This window comes from Myiozetetes cayanensis, unplaced genomic scaffold (assembly GCF_022539395.1).
Source record: "Myiozetetes cayanensis isolate MyiCay16 unplaced genomic scaffold, myiCay2020 scf6-25, whole genome shotgun sequence".
Taxonomy (NCBI): domain Eukaryota; kingdom Metazoa; phylum Chordata; class Aves; order Passeriformes; family Tyrannidae; genus Myiozetetes; species Myiozetetes cayanensis.
Window position 1 is genome coordinate 5,135,893 of NW_026087853.1, and position 15,154 is coordinate 5,151,046.

General features: G+C 43.0%; 1 protein-coding gene across 2 annotated transcripts in view; it reads left to right on the forward strand.

Moving 5' to 3' along the window:
* Positions 1–15,154, forward strand: part of MTHFD1 (methylenetetrahydrofolate dehydrogenase, cyclohydrolase and formyltetrahydrofolate synthetase 1) — a 41,362-nt gene that overhangs the window by 14,325 nt on the left and 11,883 nt on the right. For both annotated transcript variants that reach the window (XM_050335401.1, XM_050335400.1), the window contains exons 9-18: positions 4,198–4,325; positions 5,000–5,097; positions 6,089–6,262; positions 6,760–6,896; positions 7,186–7,232; positions 9,550–9,657; positions 9,759–9,833; positions 11,622–11,724; positions 12,890–12,966; positions 13,876–14,016. In XM_050335401.1, the coding sequence (XP_050191358.1) occupies positions 4,198–4,325; positions 5,000–5,097; positions 6,089–6,262; positions 6,760–6,896; positions 7,186–7,232; positions 9,550–9,657; positions 9,759–9,833; positions 11,622–11,724; positions 12,890–12,966; positions 13,876–14,016 (1,088 nt within the window). The remainder of the gene's footprint in view (positions 1–4,197; positions 4,326–4,999; positions 5,098–6,088; positions 6,263–6,759; positions 6,897–7,185; positions 7,233–9,549; positions 9,658–9,758; positions 9,834–11,621; positions 11,725–12,889; positions 12,967–13,875; positions 14,017–15,154) is intronic.

The following is a 15,154-nucleotide window of genomic DNA, read 5'->3' on the forward strand; positions in this document are numbered from 1 at the left end:
GCAGTTAGATCTGATGAAGCTGTTCTGTTTGAGATACAGAAATGACAAGCAGTCTCCTAAAGTAGCTGTGGATTTGTTGAATCACAGCGATAATTTCTTAGGCTTGAATGGCTGTTATCTTGAAACAAAGCAGATTCTGCAAGAGTATTGGTGACAGTGGCTCTGGCATAGAATAAAGTGCTTTAACATAATGGATTTTAGGGTAGGGTTTCACTTAGCTACTCCTTCCTTATAGCGGAGGTACAGACAGTCTGGCAATTTCTGTTTTCATCTCATTTTAAATCCAAATTACAGATATTGAATGATATGGAAAATTAGTCACTCTTTCTGTGCTACACCCACAAGGCTTTTAAAAGGTAGTTTTCATAATTAATCAGTCATTTTGTTGCCATTATTTAACAGAATGTAAAGAAATTTTTGTTCAGCAGTCTTGTTCCTCAGAGGTGACATTGAGCTGCATTTAAAAACATTAGTCCTCCGTCTAATTAAAATTAAAAAGTCATCTGCTGTTGCTGTTTGTTGCTGGGTGTATTTGTTCCAAGCTACCCAAACTTAGACTCTTTGCCAAAACCCACGGGGTCACTGCTGATGTGCATGAAGCAGAACGGCTGGAGTCTCCCCAGCTGACATGTTGCAAATAAAATTGCCATTGTGTTTCTGACATATGATGGTATGACCTGTTTTTTCAGGCTTGATGTGAACTGCATCTCTGAGGACACATCCCTGTTCCTTTGCAATTAGCCTGCCTTGGGCAGTGCACTGACATCTGAGCTTCCAGTGCACCCAGCCTAGTTTGTGTGGCACGGAATGTGCTCGGTGGCAGTGTGAGACTCAGGGATCGGGGCTTGGTAGAGTACCATGGAAATTGTCACATTTCAAAATGATGGATGCCACAGACCTTTTTTTTTTTCTCCCCTCCCCCCCCATGGTTTTCTGAAGCTGCTGAGTTCTTCTTGCTTTCTTCTTCCCCTCTGATAGCTTGCAAAAAAGTTTTCAGATGAATCTTGTGGGAAATCAGTGCTGGAATTGTAGGGCTATGGAAAGAATGACAGCTTCTCCAGCTAAATCACTGTACAGATAGAATATTGCTGCTAGCTGTGGTGATGCTTTGAATGTGAAGGGGTGAGAAAGAGCACAGTTGCCATACATCTTACCACAGGTGTAAGTGCACCCAACTAGGTGCCTCCCAGGTGTAACTGTGAGTTGCAGCTGGAAGACACGTCAATCTCTGGATATGCCTTTACTTTGCTGGTCAGGGTACCCTGTACAGGCAGATCCCAAATGATGTATGACATGTCAGGACACTGACTTCATGCAGTCTTGCCAAGCTGGAGTCATAACAAATTATAGCCATGTAACCCCGTACAAATGCAGCTGTTGTGCTTTTGAGTGCAGGATGGCATGTATACTCCCAAGGGTGCCAGTTTGGAGGCTAGAACAGGCAGTTTGGGCACATCTGGCTTTGTGTTGATGTGTACTGCAGCTGAACAGAATTTCTTCCAGGTCTCCAGGTAGACAGAGAGGAAGAAAGGATCTCCTGAAACTTCTATTACAGTAGACAAGCATGTCTTACTTTGCAAGCTGGATTGTATTTGTCTTTCTCTCCCAACTGCTGCAGTTGGAGGGCTAGTCCAGCAAATGCTCTGAATGCCTTATTCCAGGCCTGTAGAAATTGCTCTGCCACAGAAAGGGAAAGCGAAGCAGGCAGAGGATCTCTGGGTCCTGATAGAAGAAGCAACTCTTTTGAACAAAGTCCTCCTCTGCTATAGGATTTTGCAGCCCTTGCTAACAGGGAGCCTTGAACAGTGGGATGTGAGAGCAGCAGAGGAGGATCAGCTTCTGTAGATCTCAGTGCCATGGTCTTCAAACACCAGAGGAGCTAGAAAGATGTAGAAAACCTTGATTTGCTTCTCTGTTTGTATCTTCATGCACTGAGAATCAAGCTGGCATCACCAGCATATTGGATCAGATTGTGTTGGATGCCTTACGGAACACCTGTCCCAAAGGTGTCCAGAAACAGAAACACACTTCAAGCAAGGTGGCCTCATGTGTTATAGATGAAGGTCCTATATGGTCTTGTGTGTTTGCAGTCATATATCCACCAGAAACATGTTAGTTGCATGTACATTAGCACAAGTTTTCTTGGAAGTCATGGGGATATTCCCGACCCTTGCCTGGTGAAAGTAGGGCTGTGAATTAGTTCCAGTCCAGAAGCTGCAGTCAGGCTGTCTCTTGTGCAGCTGTCTCTGGAGATCATCATACCTGTTCATTCCATGTGTGTAGGCATGTCCTTCACTTCTTTGATCTCAAGTCCTTGGATGCTCTCTTTGGTGTCATGCAGCTGGCTAGAGAACCTACAGGGCCAAAGATGCGTGCACTGGGAATGGTTATAGTGCCACTGATACTCCCTGTTACTAGTTTGTATTTTTTAAAAGTGGGATGATGAATATTGTGAAAGGTGAATTTATGGGGAGAGATGGCAAATCTTCTATGTGATCTGTCATTCAAAGGATATTCTACAGTTAATTGAATATCTCCTAAGATGTGCTCAGCCCTGCTGGGCGTGCAGTGCAGATGCAGAAGCAGGGACTGGGGAGTTGTTTGGCTTCTGCTCATCTGTGCCTGTGTAACAGATGAGGCTGTTTGTGTTTGGAGTGCCTGCTTGTTTGCTTCATTCTTGGGCCTGGAGTCTTCCTGGCCAGGGTGGCCAGTAAGCCTGCTTGGCATCTTGGAAGAAAATAAAATTAAGTTATTTACCTTTTGCAGCCTTAATTAAACTGGTCTCTGGGCTGGAAGGCCAGACTGGTCTGCAGTTCAGGGCAGCAAAGCTGACAGTGGCTGTAGAAACACTGGCTAACAGCTGTGGTGCTTGTTCAGGCTTTGAGCTTTAGGGAGAAGAAGTGTTGCTTAAAACACAAACACAGCAAAACATCCAAGCTGCTAATTGCCAGTAACAGTGCAGCTAAAAATTAGTGTTGGCAGGAGCTGCTCTTGTTCTCCCTTTGATTTTAAGATAATCAGCTGTTTGGGAGTTTGGTTTCTCTTCCATTCCTCCCCCTCACCAAATGTACGGTAAAGTTATTGATTGTGTTCTGTTCAAACATACACACATTGTATGCAATATAATATTTCAATATAACAACATTAAAATCTATCTTCAGGTTTTTCATGCTGCTTAGATGTTCCCTTGAGTCATTTATCTGAAATGAGAATCTGCCATTCCGGGAGAAACTTAAATTTTCTGCTTTTATGTGCTATAATCAGTGGGTTTCTTAGATGACTGTGCTAGTTTATAACACGTTTTATCTTTCTCTCTATGGGCGAGCTTAAAGGTCACCATTGGGGAAAAAAAAGGGCTATATCTGCTTCTGAACTGTCAGGTCATGTAGTGCAGCAGGATGCAGCAAACTTTTTTGCCAGAGAGAAAGGAGATTATTCTACTGAAGCTCTCTTAAGCCACCTGTGAGGTTTGTTTTGACAAGACGGATCTCTGTGAACTGCAGTATTTACTGGTCCATCGTTAAAATAGCAATGACTGATTGAAAAGCTCAGCACTTTATGTCTTCAGTTTCTCTAAAGGCAGGTGATTTTATTCAATATTAAGGCCTAGGTGTCCAAAATGGAACAGACCAAATGTAAACCTGGGGTTTTGAAACAAGTCAGTCATGTTTCTTCTCTCATCTCCATCTAGACCACTGCCTTATGTCTCCTTCCCATTGTAAACTATACTAATCCTTCAGAGAGATAACAGTAAGAGCTGCAAGGGGATGGTTCAGGTGACATCTCTGTTGTACATCCCATTTATATTTTATTACTGCAGAGATACAAAACTTGGTCTGTTCTTTGGTCCCTCTGCATTTGTTTTGGAGTCATCTTCAGACTGCCCTGTGGGCCATGTTCCACTAAGAAACAACTTGCATCCCCTAGGAAAGGGAAATCTGTGTGGCTGAGGATAAATGGTGCTTAAGGGGAGGATATGTTGCATGAGCTGTTGACACGCTCTGAGTGAACTATGATAACAGCTTCCTCTTGTGATGTTGTTTTAGCTTTTTCATCTTACTGAGCAGCTTCCTGGGCACTCAGCTTCTGCTTTGTTTACTGCAGCAGAAGAAAAGGCTTCAACTTCAGTTAGTGCTGTCTCCTCTGTTGTTTTGGTGAAATGTCATGTGTAAATTTACTTTCTCCTTAAATCCCCAGACAGCACAAAGGCCAGTGGAAAAAGAGTTGTGGGAGATGTGGCGTACAATACAGCAAAGGAGAAGGCTTCCTACATCACCCCAGTTCCTGGTGGCGTTGGGCCCATGACTGTGGCCATGTTAATGCAGGTACACTGTGGTCATCTTCTCTGTGTTTGGCTTTGAATTATGTTGCTGCAGAGCCACCAGCACACTACCCAAGCAACTGGTGCTTCCTTCTTGCTCTTACAGAGATATATCTGGGATTTCCAACTTCTAGTCCATAAAATTGGGATTTAGTTAACTGAGATAAAAAATGGGCTTTAAGGAAATGTTAAGACAGAGGTTTTTGGTTGGGTTTTCTGGGAGTTTTTTTTTTGTTGTTTGTTGGGTTTTTTAAAGGCTTTTGGGTGTGGTCACACAAAACCATGAGAAAGGCTTTTGTCATGTAATGATAATGGCTGTAATTCTAAAACTGTTCATAGGGTGACTGGATTAAAAGAAGGAGAGTAACAGTATGAGCCAACTCCCTCTTTTTCCATGCCTTGCTTAAGAAACCCTGCTGGCACAGAACACTCACAAAATTCCAGTCCATTGCAAGATCAATAGAGAGATAAATATGGTGGGGTTTGGGGTTTTTTTTTCCTTCTAAGAAAACTACAAGCAGAATCTCATTTCGGGTTATTAATAAGTGCTTTAATGAAAGTACTTGGTTTAATTCCAAAGCAAGACAGAGGAGAGGGGCGAACCTTTCTGGTCTCTCTGTTAGCCAGCGTGGTTCATGCAGTGGTGGTTGCTGTAATGGATTCTCATCCTCATTTCAGAGCACAGTGGAGAGTGCACAGCGTTTTCTGGAGAAGTTCCAACCTGGAAAATGGACCATCCAATACAACCAGCTTAACCTAAAGATGCCTGTTCCAAGGTAATGCTTTCAAATGAAGCTCCTGGCAGTATTCATGCAGTGTAGTATCCACCTCTGTTCCCAGGCTTTGTGTAATACAGGGCATATGTGTATGTAGACTGGCTGAGACTGAGGTTTGGAGAGTAGAGAGAAAGCACTGTGAGGCCTTCCTGAGGGAGCAGAGCTAACCTGCAGTGGTGCTGTGACATCTGTTGAAGTGTAGGTTTGGATCATCCTGATAATATTGCTAGATAATTGGTGATTCAGCAAATAGTGAAACAATCACGGGATACTCACAGTTGGAAGGGACCCACAAGGATCATCAAAGTCCAGCTCCTGGCCCTGCACAGGACCATCCCCAAGAGTCACAGCATGTGCCTGAGGGTGTTACCCAAATGCTTCTTGAACTCTGTCAGACTTGGTGCTGTGACCAGTTCCCTGGGGAGCCTGTTCCAGTGCTCAACCACCCTCTGGGTGAAGAACCTTTTTCAAATATCCAACCTAAACTTCCCCTGACACAACTTCAGGCCATGCCCTGTTACTGGTCACCTGAGAGAAGAGATCAGTCTCTACCACTCTGCATTCCCTCATGAGGAAGCTGTAAACACACAGGAATCACTTTTGAATGTTTTCAATCTGATATGGCAAAAAGATAGCATCTTGAAGTAGGAGTTGTTGGTGTCAAGTTCCCAAGGAGCAGCTGAAATATGCGAAATACCACAAGGGAGCATAACACATTGCCTACAAGAAGGCATTCTTGAGGTGGGGGAGGGTTGGGGGGTGTGTGGGTGTTGTTCTTTGGTTTGGGATTTACTTTCTTTTATTTTTAAAAAAGCAACTCTGAGGATGTGCCTATTCCAGTGTAGCTAATATTGATTCATTTAACTAGGAGGGGTTAAAGCTTCACTTCTGAAATACAGATTAGGTGTTTGTAGTTCATGCCATCCAGAAGCAGGGAATTCATGAGAAGTTCTTTGACATATAAATTCACCTTTTTCTCTCTCTCTTTAAGTGATATCGAAATCTCACGGTCTTGCGTGCCCAAACCTATTGAACAAGTTGCCAGTGAAGTTGGCCTGCTCCCTGATGAGGTGGAGCCCTATGGCCAAACCAAAGCCAAGGTCCAGCTCTCAGCTCTGAATCGTCTGAAGAACCAACCGGATGGCAAATACGTTGTTGTTACTGGGTGGGTACTTCCTTAGCTGAGACTTACCTGATGTCAAGATGAAAAGAAATATTACTAGCATGGCTTGTTGTATTGTCTTTTGGTAGGGTGACTGTATGGGGTTTTAGTAAATCACATGGTGAAAAATGTAGTGGTTTGGGAAGTAGCTTGTGGCAAACAGTGGGGATGTAGCTTAACATTTCTCTCCAGGAGATTAATCGATTTGGCCTGCAGGTCAGGATTATGAAGGGCAGGCTATTCCTAGTCAAAGTTCTCCTCATCTAGTAGCCTGCCCTCAGCAGGAACTAGAAAGTTGTTTCAGAGGAAAGTCATCAGCAGTTGTGTGATAACTTGCCAGCCTCATTCCAGTTTTGAACTGATGAAGATTAGCTGAAGTCTGACCCAGTCCAGAATTTGAATTCTCATTAATTGCAATCACTGGGTGACCCTTGTCCCTGTGGTTTAAGTCTCACCCACTACAAGGGTTTAAATGTGTCTCTTCTGCTTTGTCGCTGCAGGATAACTCCCACTCCCCTGGGAGAGGGCAAGAGCACCACCACTGTTGGCCTCGTTCAAGCCCTGGGAGCTCACCTTCACCAGAATGTCTTTGCCTGTGTTCGGCAGCCTTCTCAGGGGCCAACTTTCGGTATAAAAGGTATGAGCTGCTCTGTTGCTTGCAGTTGGCCTAGGTGGGGAAAGATGGCATTCAGAGATTGTATTCTGCTGCACTGGAGTTTTACATAATTCCCAGTTACGATTGCATTTATTTCAAGAAAGGAAAACTTTGGGTAAGTTCTTCAGTTTCGTCTTCAAGTGCTGTACTGGTATTTAAACTAAGCTGCTTGATGGCAGCTGGCCTCCTAAAGCCATTAAGTAAACACATGTAATAGCAATCTAGGCTGGACACACTTGTATTGTATATTCTGACTGTTGTCTCTCTGCAGGTGGAGCTGCAGGTGGTGGCTACTGTCAGGTTGTCCCCATGGAAGAGGTAATTCTTTATACAGAGCCTCATTGCACGTACAGCTCCCAGACTTCAGAAAGATACTGCAGTCAGATAACTTGGAAAGCCCATGAGTTTATGGCCTGGTGTAGCACTCTCAAGAACTGCATGCTTGATTTTAGGAAAGCTTTTATTAAAAAAAAAAAAACCAGGCAAACATGTTTGGGTTGATTCAGAAGTGTGCCTACATCGTCAGGGAACTTCACAGAACTACAAATTCCCAGTTCCTCCGTTCCCTTCCCACCTCTGCCTTGAATTGCTGCATACCCTTGAGCAAAGTACATCCTATGCCTCATTTTCCCAGCACTGAAATGAAGATGATAATGGCTTAATGCCTTTTGGAAGCATTTTAAGTAGTTCTGTCAGCTGTGGTGGTCACCAATTCTTTCTGTGAGCTGTTTTGGTGTTCTTGTGTTTTAGATTACTAACATGAACTAGGAAGAGGGAAATTGGGAATCAGTAGTGTCAAGACCTCAGTCTGTGGGGGCCTGGCAGTGGAGCATATTTCCAGTGTGGCTTGGCAACAAGTAAAATTCTGTGTTTGGAGTCAGGGAATTGAAAGGCACGTGTAGCTCGTGCTCTCATGCTTCCCTCAACTCTCAGAGTAATTGCCTGTAGAATTCTGCCTTTGTCTTGAGCACTATAGATTGACACAGGGCAATTTCAGGAAGAAAAGCAGGAACGATCGAAAGGGCTGTTTGTTCTAATTGATGCAGCAAGTCCATAAAAGATAAAAATGTTAAAGGAGGCAGAATATTGATTTAGTCATGTGCCAAGAACGTGTGTCAATGATAGATGTGACAGGAAAAATAATCTCCTCCTCTTTAAGAGTGTTAATAAGGCAAGCCAAAATACTTGACTGCGTGCAGCAGTGGGAGACAGCCCTGCTTTAGGAACCAAACTGGCTGAAACAGCTTTCTTTAATTATGACCCATGTGGAACAAATACACATAGTTTTGTTGGGAGTGTTTTAATCAATGCATGTCTCGTAAAATTAAAGTATCTGGAGTCACTAGTTACAATAATGACCTTGATATATCATGTAATAATTCTGCATGCAGCTTTAATCCTAGGAAAAAAAATAGTAAGTGAAAAACTTTGGAGTTCATACTGCAGAACCAAGATAATAGCTTATTGTTGCATTTATGCAGAATGAGACAACAATTAGCATTTACTAATTAGGATTTATAATCAGTGTGTGACTAGTTGCACTCTGGTTTAGCTCTGTGGGTTTCAACAAAAGTAGCAAGGCTTCAACAAAATGATGTGTAAAGTTTTCTGTCATATTATCTTTTCTAATATTTCCCTTTCATCTTCCTCCTTTGCTGCTCTGCTCCAGAGGAAAAAGGTTGTTTTAACCACACCTTTTACTCACCTGCCATAATGCAGGTGTGTCATGGAAGCTATATATCCTAAACTGTTTGACAGTGTAGAATCATACTGTTTAAGTTGGAAAAGCTCTCTAAGATCAAATCCAACTGTTAACCCAGCACTGCCAAGCCCACCACTTAACCATGTCCCCAGGCGCTGTGTCCACGTGTCTTTTAAACACTCCCAGGGATGGTGACCCTCACCATTTCCCTGAGCAGCCTGTTCCAGTGCTGACAACTCCTTTGTGTGGAGAAATTTTCTCTTAATATCCAATCCAGACCCTTCTCCAGCTTCACAGCTACAGTGCAGCCAGATAACTCACGTAGGCAAACCCACTCAAAGTATCTTTTAATGAGATAGAACTAGGAAAACTACTAGCAGTGTCACTGTGTAGTACAAGTTCTGCCTGTGACACTGTGTTTGGGTGGTTACCTTATGCAGAGCTCTGTGCAACCACAGCTCCACTGCTAGTGCTGCACAAGGTTGCTAGTTCCAGTTTAACTCAGATTCCCTTGTGGGAGCAGCAGCAGCAAGTTCAGCTAATGTGTGTGTGAAACCTGCTGTGCAAATGAGGGGATTAGAAGGAAGGTGAAGGAGGAGCGATGCAGATGTGCCATACTACGGTCTTATCAAGTGTTATAAGGAGCCTCAGAGGACTGTTCTTGTGGAGGGGGAAAAATAAAAACAAAAAACTTTTTATTTGGGAGCTTTGTTCTAGAAGTTTGTAAAATGACATAAATGTGGGGGAGGCATTTTTCTGTTTTAGAGAAATTCTTTCCTCTCTTCCACATACTGCACTGAGCAATCTCTCCCCCTCCACCCTCACCCACTTTAACAGTACTATTAATACTTCTCTTTCCATCTGTCTACGATGAATTGAAATAAATGAAAATTGCAGCAGGATGAGGTAACTGATATGTTTTATCTCCTCTAGTTTAACCTTCACCTCACTGGTGACATCCATGCTATCACTGCAGCCAACAACCTGGTTGCTGCTGCTATTGACGCACGTATGTTCCACGAGCTGACTCAGACAGACCAGGTACAACCCTTTCCTGTGATGTATTTGATCCCAGCCCAGTTTGACCAGGCTGTTCTGGGTGTGCCAACAGTGCTAACTGACCACCTGTTTCATTCTCCAAGGCTCTCTACAACCGTTTGGTGCCTTCTGTCAATGGCGTTAGGAAGTTCTCAGACATTCAGATCCGAAGACTACAGGTGAGATCACTGGTTTCTGGTTCTGTTCAACTTACTCATACTTTAGATAAGCAGAGCTATGTTACAGAAACCCTCATGTTGTCCCCTAGGTCATTCTGCTGGCATTTATTTTTTATTTTATAAAGTGTGCAGAAGTGTGGCAACCCTTCATACAACACAGAAATAGCAGTGGTAGCACAGAAAACAGTGAGATGCAGCCCCAAGAGGAAGAATCATTGATATAACTCTGTCATGTGCTCTGTGAGTAACACAGTGGGAAGATGCAAAGGGATTAGTGTCCTTTATTAGTAGTGGCATTTCAGTGTCCTTAATGCAGTTTTAAGAAAGGACTAGAATTGGTTTCTCTACCTTACACACATTTACAGCTAGAGATTAATGGTTCCCATGTGACAGCCATATAGATAATGCAGGACAAAAAAAGGCAATTTAGAAAATTCAGCAGGAAGAGAACAGAGAGAATTTTTTTGTCTTATCCAGATTGAGAAAACAAGGAAAAGTGGAAAAAACACCTCTTCCCTGCATTGCCCACTCCTCCTCTCTACAAAAAAGATTTCCCAGTTAGATGAGCAGCCCTGTCATTGAGTGGCAGTCGCTGAGCAGCCCACAGCTCCTCTTATCCTCAGAAATAAGGACACATGCTAGTTCACATGCTGACTTCTGAAAAAATGAGGATTAACTGAGACATAGTTTTGCACTGGGCTTGAACCTTTCAGCTAGGAGCACAGACTGGGCCCTGCTGAGCTCACTTAAAGTACAAGCCTGTTTGTAGGATATTCAGGCTGGATCAGTTACCCATTTGGAAGTTGGGAGCAATAGGCAGACTACTTAGCAAGCTAAAACTCTGCTATATTAATTGGCTATAATGTCTCAACCATTAGACAATGTGTGGTTTGCTTTCACTGCTGAGCAAGAAGCTATGTCACACTGCTTGGTGTTCCTGACAGACCGCTGAGGGAACTCTACCCTGACCACTCTTCTGGTTATTAAATGTCGAGATGTGACAGGATGCTAATGCTCCAGAAAGATGATATCTTTATTGTTGTTTATTTCTTTTTCTAAATGATATGCTTGAAGAGGAAGAGAACAGACTTTCTTCTTCCCTGCTGTTCTTCAGGGGGAAAATACGACTTGACTGTCTAGTTAATTAAAACAACCTTGCTCGTTCATAAATCAACTGAATCGTTTTCCCCATTCCTAAGCCTGTGCTTGTATCAGGCTTCTTGAGATAATTCTTCTCTCAATTAAGCAACTTGGCAAACTGCCCATCCTCTCAGTATGTTCAAGATCGGCTTTCTGGGATGCTGACAGCCTTGTGACTGAATTGTTTAATTCTTCCTTTGTGCCGCTTAACCAGCGTGCTGAAAGCAGTGGCTTTAAACGCGTATGGCTGTGTGCAGTGACCCCAGGCAAACTAATGAGAAATGGATGTAAGCATGTGAGACTAATGACGAGAACAAGGCGTGTAAGGAACTGCAGAGCTCTCTCTCTTACTCTTTCTGGAGGTGCCTTGCACAAAGCTTGGTGACAACCTGCCCTAATGGGCTGCATTGTCTGCCTTGCCCTTTTATGAGCTGGCCGGCAGCAAGCTCTGCTTCCAGATACACCGTGGTGTGGATCATCTTACAGTGCTGCGGGGTCTGGGAGAAGAGGCACCAAAAAGGCAGCCCTTCCTTATTTCTGAATATGCAGATGCTGCTGCCAAAGCTTCATTGCTGCAGTAAAAGGTTCATTTATGTGAATTTCTTCACCATACCCTTTTTTTCTTTTATTTGTCCTTTCTTCCCATAGAAACTGGGCATTAACAAAACTGATCCCGCGGCTTTGACAAAGGAAGAAATAAACGCATTTGTGAGATTGGACATCGACCCAGGCACCATAACATGGCAAAGAGGTACAAGATACACTGAATGAAAGAATTGTTAAGAAACAAAACCATGTGTCAAAGGAGACATTTGCAAGTACAGCTGAAATTGTGTTTCCTGGAAAAATAAGAAAGAAGACAGGGCTGGTCTGTGGGATAGATGCCTGCAGCTGGGATCCCATTTCTAAAGGGTCTGACACAGGGATTTGAATCTGCACTCAATTCACAAAGATTAAGACTCTGCTAATTGGTGCAAGTTTGTGTTTCTGGATTTGTCAGTCACTGAGAGACTTGAATTTGGCAACTGTAGCCAACAGTCTTTTTACCTGACTGCTCTGTGAGAAAGGAGAGGGTTCTGGTCTGGGATTAAACTCAGTTTTAATCTACCCACTTGCTCTGTTGGGGACTGACAGCAAATGAAGGACAGATTTTTAAAGGTTTTTTAAATTACCTGAAGGTGACATCAATCTCTGGTCTGGCAGATTTAATATTTCACTAGCAAAAGAAATTTCAAAATGGACTTTTTTTCTTGAGCTAGACTCCAAGAGTATTGCTTTTTTCTTCTTTCTGTTAAAATACAGTGTGAAATGTATTATCCAAAATTTGCTTCATAACCTGTAATGAGGCTAAAGTAGTTTGCCTCATGGGACATACTTTACAAAATACTTAGAATATTCCAAGCAGATAGTAAGACACAGCAAATTTAAGCTGCTGTTTGATAGTTTGTGTTTCCAAGGCAATTTGAGTTAATGGAGCTACGTGAAACAATTCTCACTAAATGGTAGTGTCTGACCGTTTTATCACTTAACTTATAAAATGATAATTTTATTTCCCTTTGGCTGTAGTAATTCCCTGAATTCACACTGACTAATGATGGTGAAAAATCAATTTGAATAATGCTAACAGCTCTGCTCTTCAGAGAAGCTCTGGTCTTGTGGTTAGTGCACACAAATGGATTTAGACTCCCCCTGGATGCAGTGGCAGGGTCTGACGTGTCTCTGGGTGTCTTAACTTAGTTGCTGTTCAGTTTTGGGGGAGGAATCATGTTGAGAAGCGTTTGCCACTCTTCAGGAGAGGATGATATCTCAAACTGCTGTCCTCTCTTCATGGATGAACTGGCCAAGTGTTTCTCACAGGGCGTAGATGTGACTTATGACTTGCAATGTGACATCTTATCTCTCTGCATTCCTTGCAGTACTGGATACAAATGACAGGTTCCTTAGGAAAATCACTATTGGACAGTCTCCAACAGAGAAAGGCTTCTCACGAACGGTAATTGCTCCCTTTTCTTGCATAAGTACTTTGAAAAATGTGTTCCTGAGGCAAGTTTCTGTAACTCCGGATATTTTCATCTTTTACCAGTATCTTGTTAAAGAGAAAGCAGAAAGTCCTTTAAACCAAGCAGCTAAATTTGCTATCAGTGCATATTTCATTATCTGTTTCCTCCTTTCCTGTTCTCTCATGAATATTGGTTTCCCAGACTGGGATGACTGTGGCACATGGCAATGGTTCATCTTCACCAATGCAGATGCTTTTGGTGGGGTGTATCTGGCCAAAGCTAGGCTAGCTTGTCTAGATTCACTGTATAATCAATAGAGTAAAATAGGCAATTGGGCTGTGACTCCCCTCATCCCTTAAGTAACTGTCAAATTAATAGTTCAAATGAATCATGCTCAGAAAAGCCTCTTTCTATTGACTTGAAATGTCCTTAGGGTGCTTAGCTTCCCTAAGATGGAAGTGTCTGCATTATGTCAGATGAATTATACCCTTCATTTCCTATAGAATCCGGGGTTTTTGTTGGGATTCTTTGTCATTTACTGTATTGTTTAGTGATGATAATCAGATGAGTTAGTAAGCTCAGCCTTCAGAAATATAATTTGTTAGTAGCGTTAAGTGTTCTTGCATGAATCACTAATGTGTGTGCCAGGAGAGACACATAATGTCAACAGAATAAATAGGTTTTACTTAATTTTGCAGAAAAAAGATCCACTTTAAAACAGTCAAATTAACTGTGTTTGAGAGCAGTGCTTTGGATTTCTTGTGTATTTGTACATCTGGGGGGTTCTTTTCTGGTTTTTTGTTACGATGGTGATGATTGGCCTTGTTTCAAGAATTTACAGGAGGTAAGAATTGCTGCTGGGGAATCTTGATGAGTTCACGTTCTTTGTTCATCTCTCGCAGGCTCAGTTTGACATCACTGTGAGCAGTGAAATCATGGCAGTCCTAGCACTGGCTGATGGGCTGGATGATATGAAAAAGCGATTCGGCAGAATGGTCGTAGCCTCCAGCAAGAAAGGACAACCAGTTACAGCAGATGACCTTGTAAGAGTCATGCAGTTATTAAATGCTTCCTCCTACTACTTCTGAAAGTCTTTGGACTGAAAAGCAGAAAGATGGCTCTGTGCAGAAAAGATCTTTAACTTATAAAAGATCAAAGGTGAAATCTCAGCCCCTGCAGTTAATGAAAGCTTTTTGCTTCAGTGTAGCTACCACCTTGTCCAGAGAGTGTGTGTAAGACCTGGGTCAAGGGACAAGGGTCCTGTGTGATGTCCTGTGATGTGCTGTGTGTCAGGTTGAAGCTGGCACCACAGGAATTACTGGGGAAATACGCGGTGGCTTCTACGTAAAAAGCATGTTTATGAATCGGAAGAACTCAAAACGCATCCTGCTGGCCATCCTGCTTCTCGGGCTCCCTGGAGTGAGGGAAACATTGAGCAGGAGCAAAGCCTCATGCAAACTTAATTACAAGACTGTGAAATACCTTATTCTGGGAGGCTGTGAATGCTGTAAAAGCCAAAACCTTTTCAAAAAAGTGTGTGTGTTCTCCATAAGGCAGCCTTTGAGGAGGGACATAAATCCTTTGTTTCCATCACACGAAACACTGGATGTCATGGCACTGGTGATGCCTGTTACCGGTGTTTAAGCAGTCCTAGGCAGTAGTTGCAAGCTGCAGCACTGTCCTGCAGCTGCCCATGCAATAATTATAGTGCAGTTCTTGGCATGTTCGTGGAGCATGTCCACTAGCACCCTCCCAAGTGGTGGTTTCAGGGGAATGCCCTGTGCCCCAGACACTTCTTCCAGTGAACATTTTGAAGATGACAACCCTGTTTGGAGAAGGGAGGGGGTTTGAGCCCTCTGTGTGAACAGTGCCCTGCCACTTGGCCCCAAGAGAGAGAACAGGCTCAGGACTGTTGGACTGGTCAATAGAGATACAGCATTAGTGCTTAGAGCTCTGCCTGTATAGCAGATACTTCACGGCCTGCTTTGCAAGAGACAAGGGTGTTACAAATTTGCATGACGTGGTGTTAATGAGGTTTGTGGTGTTTTCTGAATGAACATTTCCAGTGGGAGAGAGAAATCCAGAGGGTGGGTTTCCTGGCTTGTGTTTCCAGTAAGGTGGACACAGCACTAAGGCTTACCCAGCTGTTGCTATCTTCCTGAGGGATTTCTGTTTTCTTGT